The 20,366-nt window shown below is 46.3% G+C and overlaps 1 protein-coding gene across 1 annotated transcript in view; it reads left to right on the forward strand.

Annotated features, from left to right (window-relative positions):
• GPBP1L1 (GC-rich promoter binding protein 1 like 1) overlaps nucleotides 1-19,207 on the forward strand; it is a 1,437,510-nt gene extending 1,418,303 nt beyond the window's left edge. The window contains exon 12 of the mRNA XM_044070363.1: nucleotides 18,313-19,207. Coding sequence (XP_043926298.1) covers nucleotides 18,313-18,462 — 150 coding nt within the window. The 3' untranslated portion in view covers nucleotides 18,463-19,207. The remainder of the gene's footprint in view (nucleotides 1-18,312) is intronic.
• The last annotated feature ends 1,159 nt before the right edge of the window (nucleotides 19,208-20,366 follow it).

A 20,366-nucleotide genomic window follows, 5' to 3' on the forward strand; every position in this document is an offset into this window, starting at 1 on the left:
GCATACCTGCATGTCCCAATCAGACAAAGTTGCAGAAGATACCTCAGATTTCTTGCAGGTTCAATCCACTATCAATTCTCTGCATTGCCCTTTGGCTTATCTACTGCGCCCAGAGTATTCACAAAGTGCCTGGCATCAGTGATTGCCTACTGCAGACTTCAAGGGATACAAATTTACCCTTATTTGGACGACTGCCTGATCCAAGCGGACAGCAAGCACATACTTCTGGAACAGCTGGCTTATGTAACACTGTTACTCCATTCTCTGGGATACACAATCAACAAAGAGAAATCCAGGCTAACACCATCTCAGAAAATAACTTTCCTGGGTGCCAACTTGGACACAAACACCCAGATGGCCTATCTTACGCCAGAAAAACAGGGGCAACTAACTCAGTACTTCAAAATACTAGCAAAATGTACCAGGCTTACTGCAAGGAAAATCCTGCAGGCTCTGGGCTTGATGGCATCTTGCATTCTTTTAATCCCATGTGCAAAGTTGCATATGAGGAAACTTCAGTGGTACCTAAAAATCCTATGGTCTCAACACAGTCACAGTTTGGAAACAATAATACCAATAATTCCATGTTTGCAAAAGGAATTTCTATGGTGGGCCCAAGCATGTCAAGCAAACACAGGTCTCCCATTCTGCAAGCCTCAAGCAAATCAAGTCATCACAACAGACGCCTCAGATTATGCCTGGGGGGCGCACATGACAGGCAGGTGCATTCAGGGCAAATGGTCCCAAAAGGAAAAGCACCTTCACATCAATCAAAAAGAAATGCTAGCAGTAATAAATGCAATTACAGCTTCCAAGGACTTCCTGCATCCAGGACAATTACTGATAAGAACAGACAACACCACAGTAATGTGGTACATAAACAAACAAGGAGGAACACAGTCATACCCCTTGTGCAGACTATCCATGACTATTTGGAACTTGGCTCTGGAATGGCAAATCGAACTTCAAGCACAGTACTTGCCAGGATTGGAAAGCACGCTGGCAGACAATCTAAGCAGAAATATGACAGATCCACACGAATGGAAGTTGCATCCTCAGGTGTTTACAGAGATAATACAAGCGTGGGGGAGGCCAGACATAGATCTTTTTGCCTTCCACAGGATTCATCAATTGGAAAAGTTTTGTTCAAGGACCTTTGATCCAAAGGCCTGGAGAGTGGACGCCCTTTCATTCAGTTGGACAGCATGGACAGTTTACGCTTTCCCACCTCTGCCTCTTCTGCCCAAGGTGCTCTTGAAAGCAAGAGCAGACAGACCGAAGATGATACTGATTGCTCCAGATTGGCCAAGGCAACACTGGTACCCGCTCCTGAGGAGCCTAACACATACTCCTCCCTGGTCCCTACCTCTAATGCCTCTTCTGCTGACTCAGCACAGCTACAAAACTCTTCACAGTCAGCTGAAAACACTCAATCTCGCTGCATGGAAAATTCCTTAACACCACAACAGACCCTACTCTCCAAGGAGGTGCAGGATGTCATTTTGGAGGCCAGAAGGCCATCTACTAGAAAGGCTTACTCCGCAAAATGGAAACGGTTTTGCTCTTGGAATGAGAAAAAGGGCCAGGACCCTAGAAAACTGAATTTGCCTCAGCTGTTACAGTATCTAGCTGAGCTGCTGAACAGTGGACTTTCATTTTCTTCCATAAAAATCCATGCCTCAGCCATTTCTGCAGAATTCAACACGGCTCCACCTTTATTTTCTCACCCACTCTTACGACAGTTCCTCAGAGGGGCTAAGAATATAAGATCACCAAGGAAACAACCAATACCAGCCTGGGATCTTAATTACATTCTAGAAAAACTAACATTGCCTCCTTTTGAACCAGCTGCCTCAACAGATTTGCAATATTTGTCCTGGAAAACAGCCTTCCTTCTGGCCATCACTTCAGCTCGTAGGGTTTCGGAACTACAGGCCCTCATGGCGGTGCAGCCCTTTCTCATCTTCCATCAGGACAGGGTTTCCCTTCGTATCAACCCGTCATTTATGCCTAAAGTGGTATCCAGGGTAGCTTTAAATCAAGCCATACACTTACCTACCTTTTACCCCAATCCTCAAAACAAAGGGGAAAGGCTGCTACACTCTTTCGACATCCATAGGCAGCTACGTTATTATTTGGACAGAACAAAGTCCTTCAGGAAATCAGAACAACTTTTTGTGTCCTATGCTGTAGGGGCTCAAGGAAGCCAGTTACCAAGCAGACAATTTCAAAGTGGATAGGCCACTGCATACGGTTTTGTTATTCCTATCATGGGAAATCTGTTCCCACAGGCATCAGATCCCACTCCACCAGGGCCACAGCTACCTCTACAGCCTTCCTCAGAGGAGTTCCTACCAAAGACATTTTGGAGGCAGCCACTTGGAGTTCCGTACATACCTTCACAAAACACTACCACCTGCCTTTATATTCCAAAACTAGAGCAGGCTTTGCCACTGCTGTGTTGCAGGGCATTCTGGTTCATCCCAGTTCCACCTAGTACCTACCACCCTGTGCGTAGCTTTGGGACTCTACCCATCTGTGATTACTGCAGCTGTATGCACGATGAACATAGTACAGTTTTGTACCTACCATAAATGTAGATGTTCGAGTGCTAATACAGCTGCAGTACAGGTTACCCTCCCTCCTTCCCCACTTTGTAAAGGCATGGGGCCTAACCCCCTCTTCATACAACCTGACTGGGTTATCCTTCTATGGTTTATTTGCTTGCAACTACTGAATTTGGATTATATTGCATTGCATGTATATATATATATATATATATATATATATATATATATATATATATATGTATATATATATATAATATATGTATTGCCTTCCTTCTGGGGGCACCTGACATCTGGGGCAAGAAAGACTGAAGAACATGGCGTCGGCTGTGTCTTATATACTTCGGCCTCACTGACGTCAGGAGAGAAAGTGACAACAACCGACGCCGGACCTAGACTTTGGAATTCGGCCGACCGAGGGCCCGCCTGACGGCAGAAAACCCATCTGTGATTACTGCAGCTGTATTAGAACTCAAACATCTACATTTATGGTAGGTACAAAACTGTACTTTGTGTACACTTACCATAAATGTAGATGTTCGGGTGTATTCACTGTTGCAGTCTGGGTTACCCACCCACCATCCCCCTTTTCTGTAACTTCTCTTTCCTTCACTATATTCTAAAGCCTTTGTGGTGCATTTGTTTTTAGATGAAGGTAAAGTTTATGTTGCCAAAAGTGCATTTACATATATTGCTGTTTATTTATATTTATATATAATATATATATATATATATATATATATATATATCTATATATATATATATATATATATATATATATATATATATATTTTTTTTTAATTTTTTTTTGCTCCCCATGCTCCCCATTTGGGGTGCGCCTGACATCTGGGGCAAGAAAAACTGAATAAAATGGCTTCAGCTCCATGTTTTACACCCCTGACGACCTGACGTCATGGAAGATGAGACAGCAACCGATGCAGGGCCCAAGACTTTGTTATTCAGGCCGACTGAGGGCAACCTGCCAGCAGATTACCCAAATGTAATGACTGCAACAGTGAATACACTCGAACATCTACATTTATGGTAAGTGTACACAACTGTACTTTCCATATGCTGAAAGTTCAGCAACATACCTTGGAACTCCTTAAACAGAAAATGTCTTCCTTTCCTGCCTGGGCAGAATCCAAAGATTTACAAGAGTTAATGCATTCTGCTATTCAAGTAACTAAACACACCTTGCACTGTGGTTTTAACACCATAGAAGCTTCTTGCAGGGCAGCAGTCACTGGATCTGTCCTGCCAGACCATGTCAAATCTAAATTGTTGGATGCCCCCTTGCACAAAGATAACTTATTTGGCACTAAGGCAGAAGAGGTCTTAAAGAAGATGGAAGAAAAAGCAAATTCTATGCAAACAGTTAAGGATTTCTTGCAGGTCCAGCCCCCTAGGTTCAGCAGGCATTGTCCCTCCAAACACTGGTCCTTTCCTGCTCCCAGTAAACCGGCCCAGCCTAGGCCCAGTCAAAACAACCCCCCCCCCAAACAGCAGCCACAAAGAATGCAGAAATCTAAACAGTGGACTACCTCCACTTCAAAACCAGGGCGTTCTAAGCCTCCTCCTTATGGTAAGAACTCACAATGACTCACCTCCTCCCGACCTCCTCTCTGCCCACGTTCACTTGCCCCTAAGAGGAAAACTCTCCTTTCACTCGAGCACCTGGGCCACCATTACCAAGGACCACTGGATTCTGAACATTGTGTCTCAGAGATACAAATTTTCCTTCCACATCCTTCCAACCCTAAAAGGGTTCCCAGATCTACCACCAACTCATTAGGCAGAGGATCAAAAGCAAATCCTTTCCCTGCTCTGTATGAGGACAGTAGAGCACGTTCCTGCAGAACAGATAGGCCAAGGTTTCTACTCCAGACTATTTCTGGTACCCAGAAAAGAGGGCACCTGGCACCCCATCCTCAATCTATCCATTCTAAAGACCTTCCCGGGGATCCCAAAATTAAAAATGCACACCCTCCAGCAGCTGCTACCCATGCTTTCCAAGGATGTTTGGCTAGCCACCCTAGATCTAAAAGAGACCTACCTCCATATTCCTATCGGGGAATCATGCAGGGAATATTTATTTATTTAACATTTGTTGACCAGGAATGTCCGACTAGGACTAGCCTGTTTTCAGCGGAGGCCCGGGGAGAAATGCTCCAGATGCATGTCTTTGGAATGTGGGAGGAAACCCACGCGAACACAGGGAGAACATGCAAACTCCACACAGAAGGCACCCCAGCCGAGAATCGAACCGGAGAATCTCTTGCTGTGAGGCGACAATGTTAACCACTGTGCCGCCCATATATATCCGCTTCAGGGCAGAAGTTCAACACTTTCAGTTCTCTGCGCTTCCCTTTGGCTTGTCTACTGCTCCTAGAGTTTTCACAAAATGTCTGTCTCTGGCCATTGCCTTTTGCAGACAAAGAAATATTCAGATTTACCCATAATTAGACAACTGTCTTATTCAGGCAGACAGCCAGGAACAGCTGCTCAAGCACCTGGCCTTTGTAAAGAACCTCCTAACCTATGTAGGGTACACAATCAACGAAAAGAAATCCAAGCAGGTGCCTACCAAGTGGATAATCTTCCTGTGTGGCATACCTTACACAAGAGAAACAAATTTTCTGGACAGCCTACTTCTCTCAACTAGCCATCAGGCCCCAGCTAACTGCAAGGAAGATCCTGCAAGCTCTGGGGTTCATGGCATCTTGCATACTTACTCATTCCATATGCCAGACTGCATATGAGGAAACTTCATTGGTACCTAATGACCCTTTGGTGTCAACACTCTCAAGACCTGGAAACTCTTCTACCTATAATTCCTTGCCTCAGAGAAGATTTTCTTTGGTGGGCAACAACATGCACCCTCAAGAAGGAACTGCATTTCTCCCCACCCTCCGCCCAGACCCTCACCACAGACGCATCAGGCTATGCTTGGGGGGCACACCTGGATGGCAGGTGCATTCAGGGCCAGTGAAGCCCACAGCAAATCCTCCCTGCACATCAATCAAAAAGAGATTATGGCTGTGCAGCACACCTTGATAGCTTTCAAGCCCCTTCTCTCTCCATGGACTATCCTCATCAAAACAGACAACACCACTGTGATGTGGTACATCAACAAGCAGGGATGGACTCACTCCTACCCTCTATGCAGGCTGGCCATGACCCTTTGGCGCACAGCCTCTTCCATACAACTACACCGGTTAGCACAATTCCTACCAGGCTCTCTCAACTCCCTGGTAGACCAATTAAGCAGAAATATTCTAGACCCACACGAGTGGCAACTCCACAGAAGTACTTTCACCCTAATAACTCAAATGGGGAACCCCGAAGGTCAACCTCTTTGCCTCCCACACCAACCATCTGCTCAACAAATTCTGCACCATGGAGCATTACTGCATGGCTTGGAAAATGGATGCCCTGTCCTTCCCCTTGGTCAGTCTGTCAGTTTATGCCTTTCCTCCCCTACATCTCATCCCCAGGGTACTGCTCAAAATAAGGGAGGAAAAACCAAGGACCATTCTTATAGCTCCAGACTGGCCCCAACAACACTTGTAACCCTTGCTGCGCAGCCTCTCCCTGCTGACTCCATGGCATCTTCCTCAGATTCCAAACCTCCTGACCCAGAGGGAAGGGGAATTCATGCATCCCTAATTGCAGAAACTCAATTTGGCAGCTTGGCTTATTCCCTAACCCCAGACCAATCTGCCAACCTCAGTAAACCGGTTCTGGATGTTATCCGTGAAGCCAGATGCCCTAGCACCAGAAAATATTATGCTGCTAAATGGAAAAGGTTCTGCACTTGGATCCAGGTTATGGGAGCCAATACAGCACAGCCCTCCCTCCCTCTCATCCTAGAATATTTAGCTGACCTACTACACAGTGGCGACTCTTTCTCCTGTGTAAAAATTCATGCCTCTGCAATTTCTCTCATTTACACACTGAGCAGTCCCTTTTCTCACACCCTTTAACCAAATAGTTCTTAAGAGGGGCTAGCAATTTGAGGCCAACCAGAAAGGCACCAACACCAGCTTTGGGACCTTAACTTTGTACTGGAAAAGCTCACCTTCCCCCCTTTCGAGCCAGCTTCTTCTGCAGAGCTAAAATTTCTCTCATGGAAGACAGCATTCCTTCTGGCCATCACTTCAGGCAAAAGAGTCTCTGAGCTGCAAGCACTCATGGCTGTAGAACCCTTCATCATCTTCCATGCAGACAGGGTATCCCTCAGAACTAACCCGTCCTTCATGTCTAAGGTGGTGTCCAGTGTGGCTCTCAACCAAATCCATTCATTTGCCCACCTTTTTTCCTAACCCCCAGAACAAGGGGAAAGTATTCCTCACTCTTTTTGATGTGCACAGACAGTTCAGATTTTATCTAGACAGGACTAAATCCTTCAGAAAGTCTGATCAGTTGCTGGCTAGCTTTGCTACGGGGGCAGAAGGCAAACAATCTCCAAACAAACCATTTCCAAATGGATAGCACACTGCATCCATTTCTGCTACAAACAGCATGCAAAAAACCTCCCCCCAAGGGGTTCAGGACACACTGCACCAGAGCAGCCTCCACCTCTGCAGCTTTCCTCAGAGGAGTCACCACCAGGGACATCCTGGAGGCTTCCACTTGGACATCTGTTCACACTTTTACCAAGCATTACCACCTGCCTCTGTTCTCCAAATCCAGGGCAGGGTTCGCCTCTGCAGTCTTGCAGGACATCCAAGCCAGCATCTAGTTTCCTTGACTGCCTCCACCCATTTCCTCAGCTTTGGGAATCAACCCAAATGTGATGACTGCAACAGTAAAACACGAAGAACATAGTACAGTTGTGTACACTTACCATAAATGTAGATGTTCAAGTGTATTCACTGTTGCAGTCCTGGTTTCCCTCCCTCCATCCCCCTTTCATCTCTTTCTCCTTTTATTACCATTATTTCTTATTGTTTACCTTTCCTTGCAGGGGACATATTGGTATTTATTTTCCATTAGTGGGGTTCTTCCCACCAGAGCCTGGCCTCCTACTGGGAGCTCCTGACAGGTTAGGGCAAGAAAACTGATGTAATGACGTTGGCTGCCTTACTTATACTACTGATGACATGACGTCAGTTCTCAAGCAACAGCAACCGATGCAGAAATACTAAGTCTCTGGTACTCGGGCCAGCGGAGGGCTACCCTGGCAGGGATAATCCAAATGTGATGACTGCAACAGTGAATACACTCAAACATCTGCTTTTATGGTAAGTGTACACAACTGTACTATCTTACTGGTGACTGTCTGTTGGCCAAGGCAGCATTGGTTCCTCATTGTCTTCCACCTAGCCAAGGGCCATCACGAGAATTGTCCTCCACAATGGTCTTTCTCACACAACAGAAGGGTTCACTATTACTTCCCAACCTGTCATCCATCAGTCTGACATAGATGATAGTATTCTGATCCATTTTAGGCACTTTTCTGAGTATGGGCTTAAGGTTCTCCAGGAGGCAAGAAAACATACTACTAGGAAATATTGCATAACAAAATGGAAAAAAATTACTGTATGATGTCTGGCTTAAAAAATGCTTCTAGTACAGGAAAATTGCCCACTGGCCCCTCTTATTTGTGTGAGTTGTTAAAATCTGGCCTGACATACTCGTCTGTTATGGTACACATTTCAGCCATATCTGCTTGCCTTATGTGTAAGCTACAAATATGCTTTTACATTTTTAATTGGTGGTGGTGCATTCAATTAGAGTTGAGCCAGCAGAGCAGAAATGGATTCTGCAACTGCAGGCAGAGAAAACACCAGGTATAAACAATGCATTGTCACCAAAACATTTTCTTAGGGTTAGACCCCTCAAACACTAACTATTGCATTTGTTTTTAAAGTAAAACAGAAAGCATTGCTAGGAATGTAAGTTACAAATGTGCATCATTTACATATTTAATTGGAGGTGATGCTTTCAATTAGAGTTGAATGAAATGTTTTATAGTTATTGGTTGTTTTACTGTTTAAATTTGAAGATGCTGCTTGTTGCAAACTAGTCTGATGAAGAGATCAGTTGTTGGGATCATGAAAGCGCTTACTTTTATGCATTAAAAGTTCTTTTCTACATTATTCAGTCGTGGTCAGTTCATTCTCTTAAATATTCAAATATACCCATACCTGGACGATTGTCTAATTCAGGCAGAAAGCCAGGACATACTTTTGAATCATCTGGCTTTTGTACAAAGGGTGCTAACTTGTCTGGGGTACACCATAAACGAAAATAAGTCACACCTGGTAACCTGTCAACAAATTATATTCCTGGGAGCAAGCTTGAATACAACTTCCCAGATGGCTTTCCTCATTCCAGAGAAACAAATTAATTTGACAACCTACTTCAAACTAGTGGCCACAAAAACTCTACTATCTGCAAGGCAAATACTGCAAGCCTTGGGGTTCATGGTCTCCTGCATTCTTCTAATTCCATATGCAAGTCTGCATATGAGGAAACTACAGTAGTATCTAAAAAGCCTATGGTGTCAACATTCTCAGGATCTAGAAGCAGTGATTCCTGTCATACCTTGACTATGGTTAGAGTTCCTTTGGTGGGCAGAGGCCTGCCACCAAAACAAGGGACTACCATTCACTCTACCCCCTGCCGCCCAAACCCTAACAGACGCATCAGACTATGCATAGGGGGCTCACCTGGCAGCTAAGTGCATTCAGGGCAAATGGAAACCACGTCAAATGCACTTGCATATCAATCAAAAAGAAATGTTAGCTGTACAGAATGCTCTGACAGCCTTCAAGGACCACATTCTTCCAGGACAATTAATGGTAAAGATGGACAACACCACTGTTGTGTGGTACATAAACAAGCAGGGGGGTACCCATTCTTATCCCCTGTGCAGACTAGCCATGGCACTGTGAAACACAGCCTTGAACTACCAAGTGCATCTATAGGCTCAGTTCCTGCCAGGAAAACAAAATACACTGGCAGACGGACTAAGCAGAAACCTCATGGACCCACATGAGTGGAAACTGGAACCAAAGATTTTCAACATGTTGACAAACAAATGGGGGAGCCCAGATATAAACCTGTTTGCCTCTCCTCAGAACTACCAATTGGACAAATTTTACACAAGGACTCCCCACAGACAAGCTTGGAAAGTGGATGCTCTGTCCTTCAGCTGGAAAAAACTATCAGTTTATGCCTTTCCTCCTCTGCCTCTCCTCTCCAAAGTACTACTAAAGATCAAGCAGGACAAACCAAGGATGATATTGGTTGCACCAGACTGGCCATGCCAGCACTGGTACCCCCTCTTATGCAGTGTATCCCTGTCTCCATGGCACCTGCCTCAGATGCCTACCCTGTTGTCTCAGCAGGAGAACCAGGTTCTGCACCCTCAGCTTCAAGCCCTGAACCTAGCAGCCTGACTAATTACCTAACCTCTCCTTTACCATCCATCAGTAAAGTGATGGATATCATTTTAGAGGCAAGGAGGCCTAGTACTAGAAAATCTTATGCTGTAAAATGGAAAAAAGATTCTGTGCTTGGAACCAGTCTCAAGGGATGAGCACAGCAGCGCCTAAATTACCTCATATTCTTCAATACTTAACTGAGATGCTTCACAAGGGCCTGTCTTTTTCCTCCATCAAAATTCACGCCTCAGCCATTTCAGCTCTTTATAACACAGAACCTCCCCTCTTCTCTCATCCACTGCTCAAGCAGTTCCTCAGAGGGGCCAAAAATTTAAGACCACCCTAGAGAGTCCCAATTCCAGCCTGGGACCTTAACTTTGTATTGGAGAAACTCACTCTTCCTCCTTTCGAGCCAGCTGCTAATGCAGATTTAAAATTCCTTTCTTGGAAAACAGCCTTCCTTTTAACAATCACTTCAGCAAGAAGGGTATCTGAATTACAGGCCCTTATGGCAGTGGAGCCTTTCATCATCTTTCATGCGGACAGTGTGTCCCTCAGAACCAATCCCTCTTTCATGCCCAAGGGGGTGTGCAGTGTGGCTCTTAATCAGTCCATTCATTTGCCAACCTTCTTTCCTAATCCACAGAACAAAGGGGAACAGATACTGCAGTGCACAGACAACAGTCTGAACAACTGCTGGTGGCATTTGCTGCAGGGACAGAGGGGAAGGCTATTTCAAAGCAAACCATTTCTAATTGGATAGGCCATTGCACTCATTTTTGCTTATAAGCACCATGGAAAACCTATCCCACAGGGGATCAGACCCCATTCAACCAGGGCTGCATCTACCTCTACAGCCTTTCTCAGAGGTGTCCCTACCAGGAACATCCCAGAAGCTACCACCTGGAGTTCTGTACATACTTTCACCAAGCATTACCATTTGCTAATTTTCTCTAAATCCAGAGCTGGCTTTGCCACTGCAGTCTTGCAGGGCCTTATAGCTGGTCCTAATGCTATTGAAATTCATCCTCCCATCCTTAGCTTTGGGAATCTACCCAAATGTGATGACTGCAACAGTGAATACACTCGAACATCTACATTTATGGTAAGTGTACACAACTGTATTTTTCTCATCCAACCACCCTATACCCATAATCTTGTGAGAATCACCCAATTGTTTGGAATACTGCAACAGTTATCTAAGGAAGGGTATAGTGAAATTGTGTAAGAATGTACACGAACAGTAGATGTCATACTAATTACTGTTACAGTATTCTTTCCAGTCCTACCTTCCCGAGTTTCTGGGTTTCATCCTTCCTTTTTATAATGGACTGAGTAGGATCACTGTCTTTTCTTCTCCTCTCTTAACTGAGCATTTTGTTTCTCAGGACTTCTGGCTTGGAGATGGTATGAGGATTTACTCTCATTCGTCTGCTTATGTACCCTTTTGCCTGTGGGCTTAGTCCCCATACATCAGACATAAGGATCTGTGGAGGCTTTTGTACCCCAGCTGGACCTCAAACTTATTTGGCAAGACAACCCAATTAGTTTGGAATATTGCAGCAGTGATCATTAGGGCATCTACTGTTGCGGTAATTTCTTACACAACTGTACTTTTCTTCCCCTTTCTTCCTCCAAACTGCTGTCATGGATAGAAGTAGCAGAAAAAGATTCATTGCCTTGTTCCTGCTGTTCAATTAATCCTTTTTGTCCGTCATAAAGACAGACATTCTGTAGGTCAGTAATTTCTGACACGAGTCCTCTCTGAACTGCTGTGCTCTTCAGTCTTTTTCCTTCTCCGCACTACACAAATTGGGTACAGAACCCACGCAGCCATCATTTCCTTTTTCCAGCAGTGTCTTTCTGCCAGTTTGACTCCAGTGTTCACTGCATAGCCATTGTCCTACTCCTCCCAGCTGTTTCCTTGCCAGAACTGAAGGAAGCAAATGCGCAGTATAGCCAACTCTACTGACACCTTTCAAAGAGTAGATCTGAAGTAGGATATTCATTTGTCTGCAACCTGTGGGTTATGGATCTGGTAACTGGATGTGGGTACATAGCTCTCAGCTAAGTGAACTCTTTTCTTGTTTAAAAATAGAAAATTTTTTGATTCTTTGACTAAATTTGTGTGAAAGTGTTAGGTTTCCCTTTAATATAGACTATTTTGAGTATTTTAAATTTTCGAATACTCCGTGTGTATATAGGCTCTCACGGCTGATAGCCACACTGTGTTAAGTGTTAAGTGGTTTGAGCACCTCACATCTGGTTCTTCCATTTCCATTTGTGCAGGGGAGGCACTGGAGGGAGCACTGAGGGAAAGGTGGTCTTAGATGCTTGGCGGGTCTTTTTTACCGCCAGACCCTCCCTCCGCTCGCTCTACTGTGTCTGCAGTTGTGCAGTTGTCCCCCCTGTGCACCCCTCCCTCTCCTGGGACTCAAACCAAAGGAGAGGAGGAGGAGCTGCTAAGGAGGCCGGAAGCACCTGGCGGCTAGCGGGGCCTTTTTTGTTTCGCCCCCTGGCCCCTTCTCCCCGGCAGACTACTCCCCGGCTCGGTCCCCCTTTCTTCTCCTCCCCCGGTGCTTCTGTGTCCCCCTGGTGGAGGAGAGGGGGAGGAGGAGAGGCTGACCGCCGACTCCAGGGAGGATGCACTCCAGGTCTCAGGCCTACCTCGGTAGCCTCTTACCCATAGCCTGGAGATGATGCATCTGGACATCTGATGATGGTATTCATCAGGCCCTTGCAGAGGGAGATGGGAGCTCCTGCCTCCCTGCCCTCTACCCTTCCGACCACCTGCCAACCCCCCATTTGCCTTCGTCCGACAAACCCGAGCCGAAGGCAGGGAGAACGAGCAGCCGGGCGTACCGAGGAGAACCCGGAGGCCTGCCCTATGGTCCTCCGGCCGCCGGACCCGACCTCGGGAGCATCTCCGTCGATCGATCCGCGCCGCCCGATCGGGTAGCTTCCGGCGATCGCGCCCGATCCGCGCGCCCGCGCAGCCCGCGCGACTCTTCGGGTGCCGCCCCGCTGTCCTTCACTTTCGGATCCGAGGGAGCCGATTGGAGCGGATCCCTTTGGAGAGCTCCGTTCCGGGCCGACGCGGGCCGAGGGCCCGGAGGTCTCTGGCGAGGGTCTCCGGCTTCCGGCAGGCTTCCCCCACAGGTCCCTGCTGCACCCGCCGCTCTGCCACCCCTGGGCCTCTGGGCTTTCCGTTTGCTCGCCCAAGGCTCCCTGAGGGCGTCCTTGCTAGACTCGCACATCTGACAGGAGGAGGGGAGGCGCCCCCATAGCATACGTCAGGAGGCCACGCACTTGGAGGCCCAGTCTCTCTAGGAAGACAGGAGCACTCCCAACGGGGGAAGAGGAAAGGGGGTGTTCTGGGATGGTCTCCTTGGAGACATCATGTGTTGGCTTGGGTATTGGGGGGAAACCTGCCCAAGTGCTTCGGGCCGCGAGTCCGGTGTCTCAAGCCCGGCCGTGTTCTTGGACCGTCTACCTCAGGGTCCCCCCCCTTAACCCCTACCTCTGGTGACCTTATTCCCACCAGACCGTGGAAGGGGCCTTAAACCCCGTGGAAGGAGGCCCATGGCGAGGGAGGGCCTCAGGATCCGCCCACCGGTGATGGCGGGACCCACTGGGAGGAACTGGCTAAGATGGTCCCTTGATGGCGGCTGACTCAAAGGAGAACTTGTTGATGGAGAGTCCCTCAGTCCACCCATGGCGAGTCGTCACCGGATGATGGACTGTCCGGGAGACGGATGTGATCTCCGGGGACCTTCTCGGTAAAGGCGCTGAACTGGCCCAGGGCCATATTCGGTGGATGAGCAGAGATCTTTCCTCCAGGAGCGCTGGGGAGGAGGAAGTCCTGGGAGGAGTCCATTGGCTCCTCTCCCGGCATGTTCTGGGCGCTTTAAAACAGTTACTGCAACTACTATGCGGCTACTGCCCTGGACAGCGAGGAGGGAAGGGGCAGGCGACTGCGTAGACAGGAGCTGTCCCAGGGCCACTGGCCTGTTTTTCAAGGAGCTCTTTTGCCACGTTGCTTAGAGGCTGACGTTTCGCGAGAACTGCCCCTTCAGCTCCGCCAGAGATCTTGCGAGGCGGGCAAGGCGGTCATCCGAGGTTGAACAAGCTTGGCGGGAAGAGCGCCCCTATTCGTGGGGCTCCCAGAACTGCACGAAGAAGGCCTATCCCTACAGGAGGAGCCAACCTCTGAGATGAGGGCTCCCAGTCCCCCTGTCCCAGACAACCTTTCTCTGAGCGTGACCGAGGCTTCTTAGCAGGGGAGGAACAAGGAGGAGCGCCCGCTCTACGGGCAGAGGGCTCCCAGAAAATTGAGGGGGCCCCGAATAACACCTTCTGCTCCCTCACGGGCGGCGCCCGGCAACCTGAGGGTTGCCACCTGCTCGCCCTGGGCTTGAAAAAGCTCCCAAACCCTAGCGGCATGGGGCCATCATATCAGACCGTTCAGGGGTAAGATAAACATCCAGCAGGTTCCAGAGACTTTCTTTTCCTCAGCCTTCCAAAGTTGAAAAGTGCCATAGGCAGGTATCACCATCCAAGGCGGGAGGCTTCTCTTGAGAAAGATCCCATCTATTAAAAAATTCCGAATCTCCAGCCACACCCCCTGACCTCCTGATCTGGGGGACCCCTACTCTAGATCTTCTGGGTGCCAAAAGACGGGGGAACTAAGTCTCTCCTAGATCCTCTTCCCCTCTCCAGGAGCAGGGCCGCTTCCCTTTGGGATAGAGTCACCTGCAGTCTATTCTCCCCTTCTGGGGAAAATCACGCCTCCCAAGGAGCTCAGGCTCACCATCTCCGGTAGGCGACCTACTCTTTCCTTGGTATTGGAAGCTCCACCACTTCCAGGCCAGTTCCCTTTCTCCACAGTCACTACCAGCACCTGTCCTTCCGAGACCCACACCCACAGCTTGCTCCAGTTCTGGGCCTCACTATAGCTAGTAAAAACCCACCTGTTTCCCCCCTCTTCTCGCTGGGACTCCACATCCATCACAAGGCTCTCTACCGGGCTACAAGAGGCATCTTTTTCTCTTGGCAGTCCACTCCAGCACCAGGGGTGGCCATGAAGCCCTAAGTCACAAGCAACACAAAAAGTCCAACTCAGCCCCGGGAGTTCTAAAGATTTCGGCTCAAGTCTTAGACACCTCTCTCCCTGACCTCATCCACCTGCGGCCAGAGTTCAGTGGGGCCATTCTCCATTCAAGTTCTGTTCCAGCATAGTTGATCCTCTGTTGGCATTTGGAGTTGGTCCCTGCTATAGCTCTTCTTCCATGGTGCCGTGGTCATATTGACTTCTCCCCCTGCGCTTGACGCAAGCGGCCAGCAGAACTGGGGCGGGGGGGCATCTAGCCATATCCCTGCCCAAGGCTTGCATGCGGCTAGCCATCCTCCGCTTCTATCCCCGTTAGCGGTCCCCGCAGTGCTCATTTTCCATTCCCGGACTCTGACTTCGCCACGTGACCGATAAAGGCACTTCAATGGGTGGGAGAGTCTTTGGCCGCGTTCGCAATTCCCGAGGTCGGGGAACAATTTCTCTTTATTAGGAAATCATGTAGGAGCGATTCAGAGAACCTCCTGTCTTCAATATTCTATTCAGGACTCCGGGTCTACTCTTGGGTACAAGCGGACAAGCAAGGACGCAAATTCCGGTGGGAACTGGTGACATCCAATCGGACTTCTTGGAATCTGGTCTGGTATGTCAAATTGCACAAGTCTTGCGTCTTTTTGATAACTTTCAAAGGGAAGCCAGACAAGTTCAGCAACTGGGCAGCCTCTCTTCAGCTTTCTCCTGTAATACCTCTGGTGCATGAATTAGGCGGTCTTTGATGCAGAACAGCTCTCGGAAGCTCTGATGCTCTAAGTCTGATTGCTCCTTCTCTTGTCAAATCTTCAAATTCTCAATGCTCCAAGGTTGCTTCATCCTCCTTCGCTCCCTTATCTCCTTTCTCACTCGGTGATATCCACGCCTTTCTTTTTCGTCACCAGTCCTCTTTCCCACATCCATCCCCAAGGTTGCAAGGCTTTCAGCTTGGCTCTCTCCTGGGACGGCCTATCCACCCCTTGCCTCTCATGCTTGGCTGTCCGCTCATAAACCTTCCGGAAGGTTTACCCGGGATCTCGATATCTCGACATCTGGCCTCGGTTCATCCTGTTCCCTCCACCGTTCTTCTCCTCCTCGGTGAATCCTCCAAACCTCTGTTTAACCAAAGCTGATCGCCTATCCTTTCAATCCTCAATTCCTCCTCGAAGTGCCTCTTTCTCCAAGAGCTAAGTTCTTGGCGGCTCAATTTCCACTCTAAATAAAGACAGGCGGTAAATCTTCTATCGGTAAGGCTATTTAACAAGCAGTTTGAACCTAAATGACTTTCTTTCCCCGAAGCCTCTCTTAGCGTTTCTTTGTCCAGGGGACCCACAGTCATCCCTTCGCGCCTTGCAAGCTCCCTGCTTGGCAGCGGCTTTACTCTCATTCCTCTAGTTCTTGAGTTTCAACACTCAAAAGTAGCCATCAGTTGACATTCAGGTTTCTTCTCTTTCACAAGATTTCCATCCTTCTCCTCTAGCCAAATTGTCATCCGGATATGGTTTCTTATTTGGTACTTTCAGCTCCCTCTAAAATCTGTAAAACAAGCAGTTCCTTCCCTGACCTTTAATCTTTGGTCCCACAGGACTATCACAAGCCCCTTTTCACTTCATTATACACTAAATGTGAAAAATTAACGCTTCATACATCCCAGCCTTTCCCTTCACATTACAATCCGGGCAGCCTTTCATCAACCTGCTCTTTATTCAATACACAAATCAACTTGGTAGCCTCTCTCAATCTTCCTATTTGCAGGAACAAAGGTGAATCAAATCTACAAACACTCTTCGAATCACAGCTATCAAGATTTTCAATTAACAGATATGTTTTCTTCCCTAAATATGAGCAGCAGTTGGTTTATATGGTTCCCACAGCTATTTGAGCAGGGCTTCATTTCATCTGTTTTTATCTCAACAGGACAGTTGGTCATGCTCAATGGGATCTTGCAGCGGTTTCCCTAGCGGTGCTCCCAGAATCAATTCGTCCGGGTTATCTCACTAAAGTTTCTCTGTCCCAGATATTTCACGGGTTCTTTCATTGGCTTATCAATTGCCTACTGGTGTACGCATCCCAGGTATTCATGCCCATTCCATCTGTCGAGGATCTACCTTGGCTGCAATTACCTGATTTTCCTCTCCATGATATTTGTGCATCCTACCATGGCTTCATCAGATTACATTTATTTTGCACTATAGGAGGATGAGCTGAGCTTCTATGAATAGCATCCTTTGCATCCACCGGTGCTCGATGTAGATTCCAGACCCACCGCCCAACCATCATACCTACACCTACTCCCTCCCCTAGGTTGCAGACAAATGAATATCCTGGCCTTTTATGGTTTCTTATGTACTCACCATTACGTTCCATCTGAGTATCTAATTTCCCAATGCCTTGGACAATTTTCTCCTAGTCCATATAAATGCCCCACCAGCTTAGTAGGACTAACCCAGTTAAAGTATATTTGTTTGTTACTTATTGGCATTGCCTGACCAGTAATAAAGATGTGTAGTACTTCTAATCAGAAAGTAAGGCTCCTGCATTGGGTAAATGGTTCCCTTCCTCCGTCTGCTGTGCGAATTTGTGCCACATTCAAGAGAAGAATGTGTGCGGTGTACTTTAGTCATCTCTTCAGTTCCAACCTAGGTTGAGGAATAAACTAATTAGAAGGGGTAAAGGATCCTTTTTCTTTACATACAGTTGCACATTGTGCTTATTATAGCTCCTGCCTACACCCTTGATTGCTGTAAAAGGTTGCTGTGCTCTTTAGTCTTGTTTAGGTTTTGCACGAGCCTCTCTTAGAGGTCTACTGGCAAAGTTAAGTACCTATACAATATTTTGCATAGTTTCCCTGCTACTCAGTAGATCACGTTGGAAATGAAATGTGATGGTCACTGGAGAAAATGAGAGAGACTCACCTGCTTCTTCCTCCAAGAGTTTTGCATTTGTTGGAAGCAGGTGGGTACTGCTGAAGTTAATGGAACTAATAAGGATCATTTTTTTGTGTGTAGTCTCAGTCCCTACCATTGTAAGCAAGTATAAACTTGTCTTTTTGTTGCAGCCTTTTTTTCTTATTATTAATTGTTTGATATTTATTTTGTAAAGATTTCTGCTGGCGTTAATGGTGTACCTTTAAAAAAGAACATTAGAGGTAAATACTTCTGACTGGGAAGACTCATGTAATTTTGAAGAGAAATTTCAAATAAAGTCCTGTCATTAACTACTTTGATATTTTTTGTCTTTTCCCCTCTGCAAGTGGAGAAAAAGCTTTGACAAGAATGGTCTCCTGAAGGGGCGAAGTGCTGCCTTTTTTTCTCCCTGGAAAAGCACTTTTCGATTTGGACTGAGTGAAGACTATGACACTGAAACCAGCAGTAGCAGTGAAACATCAGATGACGATGTCTGACGAGGGGCGTGGAGAAGTCCAGACAACAACAGGTTTCTCCACATTACCAGAGGATGGATCAGATATGAATGGAACCGCTTCCATTTCATCTTCATTTTAGTTTTCTCATGCACCTGGGGAAAACAGTTGTATCCCAAAGACAAAAAAAATGTGGCTTGTTTCGCTTTGCATCTGCCTCCTTTTGCCTTGTGTTATGCTTCATCAAGCATAATTTGAGTAGCTGAGTTTTAGGCAAAAACATGGGCAGTGCACACTTTATTTGCAGAAGTATGGATTGTTAACAGAATAATAAACTGTAATGTCAGCTTCTGAAGAAACTTTCTGCGCCTTCTGTGTGCAACTTTTTTGGGGGGTAGCAGTTGTGCAAAAACAATCATTGTGAATGACAAATTAATGATTATTGAAGTTAATACTGTGTTTAAATTAAAATTAACAGACAGCTGAATTCATTCATGATGGGGGTTTTGGCTTGGTTTAAAAAAGCTTTTTTTCACTTAACCAAGAGTTTTGTTTTTGTTTTTGTTTTGGTACAGCTGTAAAATATTCAGAAATAGGAATTTTTGCATTTTTTCTTGCAGCCTTGATATTCAGGGTGGATTGTAAAATATAAATTTTTGTGAGATTTCAAAGATTAAGATTATTTTGATAACATTATTTACAGATTAAAAAGTGGTTATCACATGAATGAGGAAAAAAAAAACTACTGCATCAAAAAAATCTTGGAATAAATATTTTGCATCAGTTTGCCAATGTCGTCTTGCTTTTTAGAAATTTTCTGTTCTTTACCTGGCATTTTGACCCTACATTTCCTTTCCCCATTTAGTGTAGTTATCTGTCTGAAATCTACCTACTAGCTGATAATTATATTTTTGGTGACTGGAAAAGGACAACTAAAAAGTCTGACCAGATGTCAGTCTTCATTCAGTCTTGACAGATGGGACTCTCTTCTGACCTCTCAGTACCGGCTCTGCCATTAAACAGCTTGTGCCAGCCAAAAACTCTCAAGCTAAGGCTCACTACCCACAATGTCTGTCTCTCCATTACCCGAGATCTCGTTTGCCACTCTGAAAATGATGCGTCAGACGATACTGTCATAGGTTCATAGGTTGGTACTAGGCTATCGGCCCTAGGGGCCTATACAAGCCTAGCCATAACAATTCCCTGGCTATTTCTTCCCAGAATATTTATTTCCCTGGTCCCCGCAGGTCTCAGCTAAGTGATTTTGCTATACTTTCTATATAGCCATTTTTTGCTTAAAAACTTCCTAATTTAAAATATTAGATACTTCTATTTCCTTGAGTGTGTGTTTGTTTATATTAATCTCCCCACCCTTTTTACCCAGTGGTATTTCTTGTTAGCATCATTGGTAACTTCCTTCCCCATCTCAGTTTTTTTTTTTTTTTTTACCTTTGGTAACTCTTGGATACTATCGTTGGTATATTTTCACTTTCCTTCCCATCCTTGCCCTTTTAAGGAGTTCTGAATACCATTGTTGGTAGACCTTTACATTTAAGTCTTTTTCACTGGTTTTCTTTGTGTGTGTGTGTTTTGAAATGGAGGATAAGCAAAAAGGTATGTCAGGATTTAAACAATGTCAGGACTGTGGTAGAATGATGCTCAGTTTGGATGGGCATCTTTCCTGTGTATACTGTTTGGGTGCCCCCCACCTAGATACTGGGCGTAAGATCTGCCAGGGTTTCAGTACCCGTACTCTGGCAGAACGATGCAATAAGCTTATCTGAAAGTGTTGTTCAAAGCCTCCGTCGAAGAAGCCCTCTCTAAGCTACAGACATCTAAACTGTCAAAACCTGAGTCTCATAAGAGAAGCTATTGTGTCAACCTCACCATTGGTCCAAGACTTAAAATCGCACAAATTGGTGATTCCATCTGTGTCTTTGGAACCA

Source organism: Protopterus annectens, chromosome 4.part1 (assembly GCF_019279795.1).
Source record: "Protopterus annectens isolate FY-2018-M chromosome 4.part1, PAN1.0, whole genome shotgun sequence".
In the NCBI taxonomy this organism is placed as follows: domain Eukaryota; kingdom Metazoa; phylum Chordata; order Ceratodontiformes; family Protopteridae; genus Protopterus; species Protopterus annectens.